The 14,357-nt window shown below is 33.3% G+C and overlaps 1 protein-coding gene across 1 annotated transcript; it reads left to right on the top strand.

Moving 5' to 3' along the window:
- The first annotated feature begins 9,855 nt into the window (after window positions 1–9,855).
- Window positions 9,856–13,438, top strand: LOC114274167 (uncharacterized). The gene is made up of 3 exons (XM_082904960.1): window positions 9,856–10,587; window positions 11,434–11,970; window positions 13,337–13,438. Exons 1-3 carry the CDS (start codon window positions 9,856–9,858, stop codon window positions 13,436–13,438), a joined length of 1,371 nt encoding a protein of 456 aa, XP_082761086.1.
- Window positions 13,439–14,357: the final 919 nt, after the last annotated feature.

The following is a 14,357-nucleotide window of genomic DNA, read 5'->3' as shown; positions in this document are numbered from 1 at the left end:
AGAATTAATTGTAAGTAACTATGAAGCGAGAAAAAGAGATGGCAAGAGGAGTATCGTCATCTTTCAACTAGATGCAGTAAAGTGTATAGAGAATAAAATTAACTTAAAGGTGCAGGGAATTAGCATTTACTAGTCCAATTTGTAACTTTGGCGCACTTGATATCTCTATGACATCCTTTTATGATCTAGTGAATATGAATTAGTCGTGAGTCATTAGCTAGTTAGGCCTAACCCTTTAAAACTTGTCTTCGAGAACTCACATATTAGGATGATTGGAATTAGTTTATGACATTAGTCATGAACCGGTGGCTTATTATACTTAATCACATTAATAAGAAGATGACATAGATGGTTTGAGTAGGCCCTTTCGGGCCCACTCGCTTGTGACATCCTGCTCTCATATGAATGTGTAACTTTGTTTGCAATGGTTGCGCACAAGTAAGTAGGAAAGCCGCAAAAAGGCATTTGTATTGGCGTATTTAGTCCACTATGATATTTGTCACTGGATATGTGTAAGGGTATGATAGTTAGCCTCAATCTCAATACATTTATAGATTACGATACGCATCTGAGTCAAGACTATTTGATCTCCCATAAGTCAAAAGTTTTGAGATAATTTTTTGACATTGTACGTATGAGGTCGAGATCAATCAGATAAGAGTTTTCGTGCTCTTTAGTTTTGACCAAGGTGGCGAGTATCTATTTGAGTTATTTTAGAAAGCTCTGTGAAGAGAAATGGATGCTTAGAAAATTGATTGTTCCTAGTACTCAACAACATAATGGTGTAGTAGAGATAAGGAATTAAGTATTGTTAATGTTAGGTGGATGATGGTACAAAATGTTTCCCAATTGGGAATTGCATTTTAGTTTGTTGCCTATATCCCTAACTAAGTGCCCTCCATATCAGATTTTACACTCCATTTAAGTAATGGGTTAGCAGAGAGCCATTTGTGGGCGATCTGTAACCATCAAGCAGCTTATCTTTGTTTTACTTCTCATAAGGTTACGAAGTTAAGACCTAGGGTTCTATGGCGCATTATTGTATGCTGTCTTGTAAACACTTAGGGTTATGTGACGCATTTTTGTGTGCCGTCATGTAAACCCTCCGGGTCATGTGCATATAAGTATGCAGTTTTGTAGGAGTGAAACTAAGTCACATAAAGTTTTCTTAGTAAAGGTGACGTGAGTAGAGTTTTGGAACTCTATAAAATAGAGAATTCTAAGCATAACGCTCTATGTAGCCTAGTTGAGAATAGAAATAAATTTTCAATATCCTAAGGATAGTGGGAGTGATGTGCCTACTAAGGGATTACTCTATTAGAGAAGAATACTCTATATTCTTAGTTGCGTGGTAGCGAATGTGAAAATTTTTCACGTCATCACTGGGTGATTGAGAGGGAAACATTCATGATTGCTCCGCAAGATGATAAAGAGCCTAGGATAATGCCAAGGGCTCTAGTCCCCTGTTTTTAGAAAGTGGATCAATGTTGCGTAGTTTAAGACAAAGTCTTTGAGGATTAACTATTTCTATAATTTGGTTGACTTTCCATTATGACGCGAAACTGTTTTAAAGTAATGCGTAATTTGGATAGTCATTGTTGAGGCATAAGGCTTGCTAGATACCGAAAAGTCGCACCATTAAGGAAAGTGTAGACCATGAGAAGATTTCCTTCTGGGGAGTGAAGTTATTTCGACTTAGGCTATAATTGACGTAAGTTCGGAACATTGATTTATGGACGTTGTGACCCAACTTCTCGTTGGAGAATTGGATAAGTAGATCCGTAGGGATTTACCTTCTGGTTTTATGGTGAAAAGTTAGGAGCGTAAAAAAGGTTGCTAGTTCTAATAAATCTTTTACATCCTAAAACAGTTATCCAAATAGTAGTTCTTAGATTTCGTCAAGTCATGATAGGCCAACGATGATCGATGAAGACCACTGAGGCATGATCAATGGTCCAAAAAGAAGTTTTTCCTTACTTAGTCATTATGAGCCAAGAGTTTATAAGGTTGTCGCCACCTAGGGTGGGCAGTCCTCTGTTTTAGATATGATGGACATGGGTGATGTAATTTATATGCTCGGATGTACAATCCTTAGGGATTGTTTTGGGAGAATTCCCAGTTTGTCTTTGATGACTTACATAAGGAATATCCTAAAATGATTTTAGATGCAAAATTGCAAACCCATTAACTTACCTATCGGTAAAAGCCAGAGCCTTAGCTATTGAGTGAGTCATCGGATTGTCTTTAGAAGAAACAAATGACTTATATTCCTTGTTTTTTTTGTTGTTGTAAGAGCCTAAAGTACGCTATGTGGGCGTATTTGGCATGATAAGTGTTATCTTTGGTAAATGGTCAACTGAGTAGTTTAGACATTGACCTTGCTCATTAGACTGTGGATAGAATGCTTTACTAGTAGTATATTAATTTGCCCCTTGTAAGATTCAATGCGCTAGTTGGGCGCATCTTGAATGAACGCAGATTGGTCACCAATATATCTTTAGAGAGGTAATTGCGCAAGAGGTAGTGATCTTGAACCACTTCATGTGAGGCACAAATGGTGGATTCCTTTGTATATGCTTATCTCAAGAGGTGTTGATAAGGCTTATGCTTGGAATCTAGAATTTCGTAGACTGTGGTCGTGTTTTTTTTAAAAAATTGATCACTTATTTGTTGTGAGATGATGGGATGTTGACACTATTATGGTTTATGTCATAATGATTAGTAGATGATGGTGTCAACAGGCAAGATTGGCTCACTCACATGAGCAATCGCCCTTGGCGCTTGGGAGCGAGCAAGGATGAGACTAGTGGTTTATTTTAATTTGGTGCCAAGAGAGGCTTAAATTATCCATTATGTATGTCGCCTTGGTTACAACCAAGATGAGGTCTTGATAAGGACCAAACATGAATGTTAATACCCACTTTCCATGTTGTGTCTGTTATGATTAGCCAGATGCGAGATCTCATTTGGCGCCTGGAAGGCGAGCAAATAGAGAATTCAGGTTAGGCGCTAGAAAACGACTAGACTAAGATCTGTACGGTGTATCGAGTATGACGTCACTCTTTTGGAAGAGTTACTCCACTGTAACATGTATTCATATTATATGTGCTTGGTGACCGAGTAATGAGGTGAGAGAATGGATCCCTGTTTCCTCACTGTGTGAGTCTTACATGTTATTATTGATATGACTTTCATTTATGTATCATTTTGTGACTTTTGACTATGTCATAAGGTAAGGAGTTGATGTTCTGCTACTTTGGTATGTTGCCTGCGGTCATGTATGATTCAACCTTAAGGGACATCATTGGGAAATCAGTCAATCCTAAACTAAATGACATAAGGGCAAAGGGAAGATCATCTAGTATTACACCACTGTTGTATATTCACTGCCGGCAACTCACATCGCTCTATATGGGAGGCGAATTGAGTGTGAATATGTTGCAAGAATTGAGAAGGTCAAACATGCTCCTTTTTTTGAGCGATTAGAGATTTTTTTTTTGGACCGGTGTCATTAGATGGGTCTGGGGTATATGAGATACTATTTTTATTCTTTTTGGGTTGATGTCTCTATGCTGGCTCATTTTGGGTTTATAGTATAGAGCTCCTACATGCAGGTGTTTCTTAGCGGTTGTACGGTTCATTGGCCAGTATGTGATTGTTTAATATTTTGGGAGATTGAGATAGAGATGTGGCAGTGTCATGCTAGCTTATGTGCGAGTGGGAGATGTTGGAAATTGGGTCGAGTATTGGACCCGAATTTGGGCGCCCATGTGGCATGACCCATGACCAATTAAATTATCCATTTAAGTTTGAATTTGAATTTGAATTATTTGGATAATCCACAATCAATATCTATATTTACCATATCTTATCAAGAGATATGGATAGATGGATATTGATTGTTATATATTTGATTATATACATCTGAATGATATAGAATATCATATACATTATGTGCTTTTACTCATAACCTTTTTCCCAGACTTTCTCTCTAACTCTCTCTCATATGAAAAACAATCAAGCTTTTGCACTGTGACTAGTATGGGTGATACTCATACTGTAGTATCACTCTACTGTTGGAAGTTCGTTGTTCGCATTTTTGAAGCACGTGATTTACTCACAAGATTCTTCGCTTCAGGTTCTATCACCTAAGGTATGTTCTGAAATTTTTACCCGCTGCGTTATACTTGATTAATAAAGATTAAATTAACTATAGATTTTTATTACACCCATTCTTTTTTATAAAAATATTATAACCATTTCAAATCAGTTATTCAATCTTCTAAAAACACTATTAACAAAATTCTATAACAATTTCCACCAAAGCTGAGACTGGCTCTGCTATATTAAAGACTTTGTGGTCGTTATGCTTATCAACCATGTCACAAACATTAGAGGCTCACTGTTTCTCTCAAGACTTGTGACTTGCGAAAGGTCATAGTGAGAAACTAATGAGGTATAGTCTCCACATCTCTTCGAATCACACGATCACATTTTGCCCATGGGGAAAAGCCAAATATGAGGCATAGTCTCAACATCTCTTAAAATCATATGATCAAATTTTGCCTATTCATAAATGAAGGAGAAAAAACTAAATATGATCATTAATTTTTGACTTATTGAGACTTGAGACTATGCCTAAAAAGTTATAAATATATTTTAATTTTGTTTTAGTTGGTTGATGGATTTTGACCCCATTTTACATTACTTGATGCTGCCCCGAGTTTTGAAGAAAAAAAAGAAAAAAAGAAGAAAAAAAAAGGAAGGAAATTTTTTTTTTTGTTAAGAATTGTCATAACAAATGAAAAGGAAAAACCCAATAGAAACTGTCAACCAAACATGCCGGAGAAATGCAAGGGCTCACTCACCTAAGAATGAGCAAAACGTGGCGGTTATATGATTAAAACACATTTATCAAAGGATTTTAGAAGATTAGCTTTAATAAAGCTTGACCTCTCTTAGAATTTGAAGGGTGCATAATCACTCAACCCAGTCTTCTCTCTGACAAGAATTTAGTAACTCTCAACGAGGACTAGCTAATGTGCCATTATTGAAGGAAATAAATTAATATTCCTAAAAATCTCTCCTAATTTTAGCTTAATTTGGGATGGAATTTGAAAAAAGAAAAGGAAAAAATATATGAAACTACGTAAAATATAGGTATATTTATTCATATTTCACCTACATTTTTTCTTTCTATTTCTAAATCCTTTCTTAAATTTTGTAACCAAACACAACATTAATAAAGCTTGGCCTCTCTCACCATCCAGTCTTCTCTTTCACTAGAATTTAGTAACTCTCAACAGGGACTAGCTAATGTGCCATTATTAAAGGAAATAGATAAATATTCTTAAAAATCTCTCCTAATTTTATCCACAGTAATATTGTAGTCTACATTTCTAAGTTTTAAAGAAAAAAAACATAACAGTGGTAGCATTTTAAAAAATATTATGCATTCGATGGAAATGTTGCAAGTTTTTCATGAATATATAAATATTTTTCCCAAGTTCTACTGAAAATGATATTTTTCTGATTTTTAATTTGTTACAAACTCAATTATATAAGATTTAATTCTCTTGTTAGGTTATTACGGGTGAATTTGGAGATTTAAATTGTAAATATCTAATGTTTCAATGTCAAATTTGTCAATTTTTTCAGCAACAATTATGTCTTAAAAAATGCACAATGCAAAAAAAAAAAAAAATAAAAAAAAAAATAAATAAATGTCATAAGAGCTCAAAGTTGTAACTGTTAATCCTTAATTTAAGAATAAAAATAAAGTAAATTATGACTGCAATTCCTATAGTTGGCCACCTGTGTTATTTTAGTCTCCTTATTTTTAATTTATTTGATTTTGAGTCTCAAATTTAAAATTTATCTCATTTTAATTTAATAAATAACAATTATTACATTTTTGACAAACAAATAGGGTGCACAACATGCGACTGTTTTTTAAGAACAAAATGGACAATTCAACTCCTTCCACTTCCATCTTCATTCTCACTATCTCACACAGGCAAGATGCACCCACCACCACACCACCGGCTGCCATTGTCACCCCCACCAAACCACAACCCCTTCAAATCCAAGGAAAAGTATACCATGAAGGAAAAGCACGCAGATAGAAAAATAGAAGCAAAGAAATCGAGGTAACGAACAGACACTAAAAACCCATAACAACCAAATAAAGCCAACACACACCCCCCAACAACATCACCCTCAACATACAACAAAGAACAATCAACATCAAAATCAAAACCAAAAGTAAAATTAAAATCAAAATTAGAAGAATTGGGGAAGAAATTCAAGAATAAAGATTAAAAAAAGGTCCTCATTGTGGCGGTTCTGAACGACTCATCCCCTGTTTTCCCCTCTCTCAGCTCAGCTCCCTTGCGCTGTGTTGGTCGGAAAATTTGTGAAGGAATTTATAAAAGAAAAGAAAAAATATAAATGAAATATGAATAAAATATACGTATATTTTACATAATTTTGTATATATATATTTTTTGTAAATCGCTTATCAAATCTCCAACTAAACATAGCGTTACGCCTCTTGCCCCCTCTCTGAAATCCTCAACGCCTACCTTTGCCAACCCCGGTCCGATGTCTGCTTCCCCCTTTTCCCATTTGATTGTCTTCCAACCTTGCCGTGGAACTGTCGTTCCTCTCCCCTCTCTGAAACCTACGTTGCCTTCCTTTTCCTTCCTCCAATCTTGACCCACTTCGTCTCCCTCCATCTTCCTCCAACATCCACTATAATCAATCCCACCAGGCCACCACATTTTTTTCTGTATCTCTCTCTCTCCAAATGAAAAGATTTTTTTTATTAAAACTACAATGGGTCAACTCACTGAGTTAACTTATTTAGATAATATTAATAAAATTACTATTTTGCCCATAAAATAAGGGGAGTGAGTCACGTGTTCAATACTTTGTCAAAATTTGTAACACTGTTATTTATTACATCAAAATGAAATAAAATTTAAAATTTAAGATTAAAATCAGCAAATTAAAAAAATAAGGATCAAAAAATAAGGGGAGTGAGTCAAGTGTTCAATTTTTTGTCAAAATTTGTAACAATATTATTTATTAGGCCAAAATGAAATAAAATTTAAAATTTAATATCAAAATCAAGCAAATTAAAAAAATAAAGATCAAAATGACACCCAAGACAAACTATAGGGACTATTGGCACAATTTACCCATAAAAATTATTTGTCATAACTTAAAAAAGTCAAAAAATAAAAAATTTACATTCCTATTTAAGTCACATCGCCTCTCTACCGCATCACTTTAAACCCAACTTATATTTCATAAAAAGTCAAAAAATACACTTATTTAGATAATTCCAAACCACTTCTATTTACACCAATTGCATGCAGTCTAAAAATTATACCTAATTTTCAAATCTAATGATGTAGCAATCAATTAGAATATTTAAAGTAACACACACTCTCGTATTTTCTTTAATTATTAGCCAATCATATTACTTATAGATTATTAAATCTAAAAAATGAGTCTAAAAAATAAATTTATATATAATTATTCATCATATTTTTATGGCCGTAAATAAAACCGATCAAAGAAGGCATGTAAAACGCAATTTTCCGACTTCGCTACTTGAGATAGCGTTGGGTCAATAAAAAGCAATAACACATCACATGAACAAACACAACACATTGAGAGTTTCATTTGCTTGATCACCTGATTTGCAGCTTTTTTTATGCCTTGACACATGACATGAATGATTAATCAACTCAAAAATGAAACCTACTTATAATAACATAAATGTTACGTACGTTCAAAAAAAAAAAGTATTGTAATGTGAAATTTGCTATGTAGATGTAAAATTTTGTCATATTGATAAATTTCAAATTCTAAGACTTTTTTAAAGTATTTTTTTCGAATTCAGAAAAATTTCAGGAGACAAATGAGTATGAATTTTTTGAATTTAATCATTCTCATTTTATATATGTAATGAAAAATTTTCATTAAGGCAAGTCCAAGAACAAGGCTATTGAAGCCATTGCCTTAGGCCCCAACAGATGAAGGTTCCAAATGAGTAATGTTAGAGATCTTAAATATTTTACCAAAAGTTTTACCAAATGTCTCACATGGGTGTGGGACCCACACTCCCACACTCATGTGAGACATTTGGTAAAACTTTTGGTAAAATTTTTGAGCCCTCTAACATTTTTGGTTCCAAATTTGTATCTCACATTCAAATACATTTGTACATTTATTATGTGTTCAATACAACAAACAAAAATTTGCGTGTAACTTAAAGTAGTTAAAAAGATTTTCCAATTTTATTATTATTTTCTTGAAACCATAAAAATTGTTCTCGTCACTATCAGAAGAAGGAAAGAATATATCTATATATAAAAAATAAAAAATATGAGTAAATTATAAACACACTCTTAAGGTTTACTTAAATTATAAATTATTTTTATAGTTTTAAAAATTATATAATGTCCCTTAAGATTTTTAATTTCATAACAAATAAGTTCTTTTATCAATAAATTATAAAATTAATTAACAATTTTTAATAATGTTAAATACTTATTTCAATTAATAATTCAGATAATTTTATTATTGTATAGGTGAATAGATAAAAATTTTATTTTTTTAATTAATTTTGTTAAATAAAAAATTTTGACAGAAAAATATTTATAATTTTTCAAATCACAGGAATAATTGGTAGTTTAAGTAAATCTCAAAAGATGTGTTTGTAATACCAAAACCAAAAACAGCATTGATTTAGTCAAACTTTTCTTCAACTAGTACAAAGATTGTGTTTTGAGAGTAGATTTCAATAATTCAAAAAAAAAAAAAAAAAAATCTAAAGTTATTTTTGTTTTTTTTTTTAATTTAATTTCAAAAAGTTCAAACAAACAAGAATATTTTTTTTTTTGAAAATTACTGAAATGTAAGAATTTTAAAGATATTGATTTATTTTCCAAATTAAGAAAAGGAAAATACATCAATTGACTTATTAAATTATATCTTTCCGATACATGCATTGACTACAAAATATTATTAACATCTGTATTAATTGCTTTTTCAAAATTAAAATTAATAAAATCACAGTCACTTAAATAATTAAGTGGATCAGCTAATTTATAAATTGGATGAGATACATTTAAAAAAATTGATAACAAAAGTTTAATTAGTAATTTTTCATTACAAAGAGTAAGAGTTTGTTTGGGGTGTCCTAAATAAGCGCACTTTTTGTCTTTTTAGACTAAAAAGTTGAGGGAAAAAATATGAATGTTTGGGTTAACTTTTGACTTTTTATGGAAAAATGTGTAATAAAAAATTGTAAAAATTGGTTTGTAGAGGAAAATTAGGATTGAGAGTTGTGCAGCCGTAATTGTTGACTTTTAGTGAATAGTGTTAACTTTTTAACTTTTTGAGTAACTTTTTAATTTTTTGACTTTTTTTAAGTATTCCAAACTTGGCCTAAGAAATAAAATATGCAAAATATCATAGAAAGCCTCACTTTAAAATTTTGTCTTACACCCCAAAAGGGTTGGGCCGCCATTGTTTCCCTTGTATATCTGATTGCTATGAAATAAGAATTAAATTTATAATTAATTTAAATTAAAAAATGATAATCATTATACTCACCATTAAATGATGGAATGAAATCTCTTAATTATAAATATAGAATGGATAGAATAGAGAGGATAATTTGACAACATAGATCTGTGTCCCATTATCTGAGCTAAATTATTCACTCTCTCATTGCTGAGAGTTTTATGTCAACTTCTTGTATATGCACCATTTCATTTCCTATGATGTTTTCATTCCCCTAGTTAGTCCAACCTCCAAGCAATCTTCACTATGTCATCTATGGCTCCTTCAAACTCCACTGCAATCCACCAAAAGCTCAGGTGCAGATTTTACAAATTATTTGTTCTTTCGGCCCTATTGCTTTACATAATAATCTACATCGTCACCTCCAACCATCCATGCTGCCAATCCTCCACCCTCTTCACCGATCCCTGCTTTCCCACCAATATCACCCACCTCGTTTTCGGAATCTCAGCTTCATCAAACACATGGAACGACAAGAAACACTACGTCGAATCATGGTGGCGACCAAACATCACTCGTGGCTTTCTCTTCCTCGACAGGCCTCCAACCGAGCACCTCCCGTGGCCTTCAGCTGTCGATCCTCCCTTTAAAGTCTCCGAAGGCCACGACAATGCCGTTCGAATGGCGAGGGCGGTGGTGGAGGCGTTTCGGGCTGAGAATAGAGGTGTGAGGTGGTATGTCATGGCGGAGGATGACACTGTTTTTTTTGTGAATAATTTGGTGGAGGTGCTTGGGAAGTATGATCATAGGAAGTATTACTATGTTGGTATGAATTCGGAGTGTATTGTGGCGAATTGGGAAGGTGGATTTGGAATGGGGTTTGGGGGAGGTGGGTATGCTTTGAGTTATCCTCTTGTTGAGGCATTGGCTGAGAATTTGGATTTGTGTATCAGAAGATATGAATATGGGTATGGAAGTGGGCATGTGTTGCAGTCATGTGTTGCTGATTTGGGAGTCTCTCTAACTCTTGAAAAGGGCTTTCATCAGGTATTTATGTTACACAGATCTTAAGGCCAAGAATTTCATACAATTGGGATCGTTTTGATTTGAAACTAGACAATGTCCCCCCCCCCCCCCCCCCCGGGGCGCCTGAGAGAGTACATGAGTACGTGATTTATAGGACTTGACATTATAATTTAAGTTATTTTATGAAATTATTTTTAAAGCTAATTATAATGTGCGTCAAAATTAGAAAGAGTGTTTCAAACTCACTTATAATTATTATAGAATACATTTATTATATAAATTGTACATTTGTAGTCTTATAAACAATTATTTAAAAAATTTGGACAATTAAGTTTGATGGGATTAAAGTGACATCAAAATTAATATAGTAGGCTTACTTATCATGTCTTATATCATATCGATATCTATTTGTGTTTTAAAAATTATTTTCAATCTATGAATGCCTATGATTCGACATACAAAATAAACAAATTAAATTATTATAATATGACCTGTTGTAAGCCAAGACTCCTTCTCCAATCTTTATTAATCAATTTTGTATGTGTCTTTATTCTTCAACAAACTAATTACATTTCATTTAACGTTTGTGATTGTAAGGCCAAGTTTGGGAAGACTAAAAAAGTACACTTTTTGTCTTTTTGGACTAAAAAATTGAGGTTGAAAATATGGATGTTTGGGTTAACTTTTTGACTTTTTATTGAAAAATGTGTAATAAAAAATTGTAAAAATTGATTTGTAGGGAAAAATTTGAATTGGGAGTTGTGCAGCCGTAATTGTTGACTTTTGGTGAATAGTGTTAACTTTTTAGCTTTTTGAGTAACTTTTTGACTTTTTAACTTTTTTGGATCTTCCCAAACTTGGCCTAAGATTGATCTCCGCGGTGACATATCAGGATTTTTCTCATCCCACCCGCAATCTCCCATCCTCTCCCTCCACCACCTCGACACAGCCAACCCCATCTTCCCCTCCTTCAACCGCCACGACTCCCTCAACCATCTCATGAAAGCCGCCCAAGCCGACGAGCCTCGCCTACTCCAACAAACCAACTGCTACCACAAGCCAACCAACTGGACATTCTCCATATCCTGGGGCTACTCTGCTCATATTTACGAATCAATTTTCCCGCCAAGCATTCTTCAGAGGCCGATCGAGACATTTCTTCCATGGAAAAAGGGTGCAATGCCACCATTCGTTTTCAACACTCGGCTTCCATCGAAGCATCCTTGTGAAGCACCTCATGTTTTTTTCTTTGATTCAATGGAAGAGCCGATCGGAGGACGAGTGGTTACGAGATATGTTCGGAGATGGCAGCGCCAGTTACCGGCTTGTTCGGAGAGTGGGAATCACTCTGCGGATCACATCTCCAAAATTCATGTTGTTTCGCCGATCGGGAAACCTGATGGTGTGAGTAATTCTCTCTCAAGTTTCACTAACGTTGTAGAGATTTAGGCCGAAATTTGAAAAAGAAAAGAAAAAAATAAGTGAAATGTGAATAAAATATACTTATATTTTACCTAGTTTTACACATATTTTTTCTTTTCACTTTTAAATTTCTTTCCAAATTCTCCAACCAAATACAATATAAAGATATGTGCACAAAATTTATATACAAAAACATATATAAAAAATAATTTGTAGTTGGAATTCATATTCATTGGGTCGACTACACATTCAAAAGAGCGGCGCGTGAGGGCGCGTGTGATGTTTTCTGGTGATGGGCTTGGTGCCGTTGGAATCGTAAGGAGATTCCGAACAATTTGGTGTAGTTCCACTGTGTACGGGACTAAGCACCAAAATTGAAGAATGCGAGAGTTGTATTTCTGTGCTCTGATACCATGATAAATAAAGACTGAAATGAAAGAGAGGAGAAGGACTGAAATGACAGTGATGTATATTCAGTGTCTGTTGTATTTCTATATATTACAAGAGACTGAGCTCTCTCTATTTATAGAGAGGAGAAGGTGACCGAAGTGTATATTACAATACATTAAACTAAGCTTTCTTGTGTGCTGGTGTGTGCTTTACAGTGTGATCTGAACATGTGATGCTAGTGGGTGTGTGCTGGTGTGTGTTGTATTAACAGAACATGTGATGCTAGTGGGAGTGTGTTGGTGTGTGTTGTATTGTATGCTGGTGTGTGTTGTATTGTATACTTTAACACTGCGGATCACATCTCCAAAATTCATGTTGTTTCGCCGATTGGAAAACTTGATGGTGTGAGTAATTCTCTCTCTTGTTTCACTAACGTTGTGTTTGGTTGAGAGATTTAGGCAATAATTTAAAAAGAAAAAAGAAAAAATAAGTAAAATGTAAATAAAATATACCTATATTTTATTTAGTTTCACACATATTTTTTCTTCCCATTTCTAAATTCCTTTCCAAATTCTCCGACCAAATATATATGCACAAAATTTATATACAAAAATATATATAAAAAATAATTTGTAGTTGGCATTCACATTCATTCGGTCGACTACACATTCAATTTATGGATATATTTTTTGTGTCCGTATTTGATTCAATGTAGGCATGTCCGTCACACTTCCAAACACACTTCAATTATTTAAGGTCGCATTTTGGTAATTTTTTTACACTTTATCATTTTTAATTATAGAAAATATGTTTGATATAAACATTTTTTTTTTTAAAACACGTGAAATCAACCCATTCCAAAAAGATGTATATTTTTCTTTAAGAATTTGAATCTATAATTTCATATTAGAGTTCTTATATCTACTACATTTTTTTTTTTGTTTTTTTTTTTTTTCAGGTTGGAAGTAGAAGAGAATGTTGTGATGTTTTAAGAGCGAGTGACATGAATGCTACGGTGATCAAGCTCAGAGCTTGCTTGAAAGATGAAATAGTTGCTTGAATGCAATATTTGTTGGAGATAAATCTGTAATTTTTATCAAGTTCATAGGAAAAAAACAGAAAAGCAAATAATATTAAAGTGTGGATTTTTGTTTTAGAAATTGTTATATGTGTATTAACGTGTGGATTTTTTAAATTTAAAATTTTTTTCTTTCTTTTCTTGGAGCCTATTGGAGAAGAGGAATGCCAAGTGGGGTTCATGATCACCTTAGAATTGACTGATTGGATAAGGACGGATTATGGTGTAATAAACTATTCATCTTGAGATAAATAGTTTCTAGACTATTTTTGGAATATTATTTCAACTTTCACTTTTGTATTCAAACGAGAAGACACACTTTAATCTCATAAAACAAATGCCTCCCTTAATATATTAGTCCAAAATCCAAATGAAAAGGCCCTATTTGAGAACAAGCCCTCCAAGAGGGTGACTACAGGCCCAGAGGCCAGTTCAGCCCAATCCAACATCTTAGAGATACCCTTTTCCGAGGGCAGTGCTAAGTTGTGACTTTAATGTCATTTATTTTTTGGGTTCGGCTTGAGAAATTTTAGATCAGCCCATTAATTCATAAAATGTTAAAATTTTATTTTATATTATTTATTTATACAATAGACTAATATGTGTAGATCCAGTTTTAACATGTAGGCCCATCTTGTTTTTATAATTAAATTTTGTTAATGATCCAAATTGTAAAATGGTCGCATTCATTTATTAGTTATATGTAACACGAAGTTATAATCCATAAATATTGGGTCGGGTTTGAATTTAAATAAAAAATTAGAGTCAAGCTTAAAATAACTAAAATAAGACCGATACTAAGTTAGCTAGATCAGGCTCGAGATGGTTCAATAAAGTATTTACAACTTATTTATAGTGTAATAAAGTATTTCATTAGCGGTTGTCTTCGATTTTGACAATG

Source organism: Camellia sinensis, chromosome 14 (assembly GCF_055761805.1).
Source record: "Camellia sinensis isolate YWXY chromosome 14, ASM5576180v1, whole genome shotgun sequence".
Classification (NCBI taxonomy): domain Eukaryota; kingdom Viridiplantae; phylum Streptophyta; class Magnoliopsida; order Ericales; family Theaceae; genus Camellia; species Camellia sinensis.
Note: the sequence above shows the minus strand (reverse complement) of the source record. Positions and strands in the feature narration are given on the sequence as shown.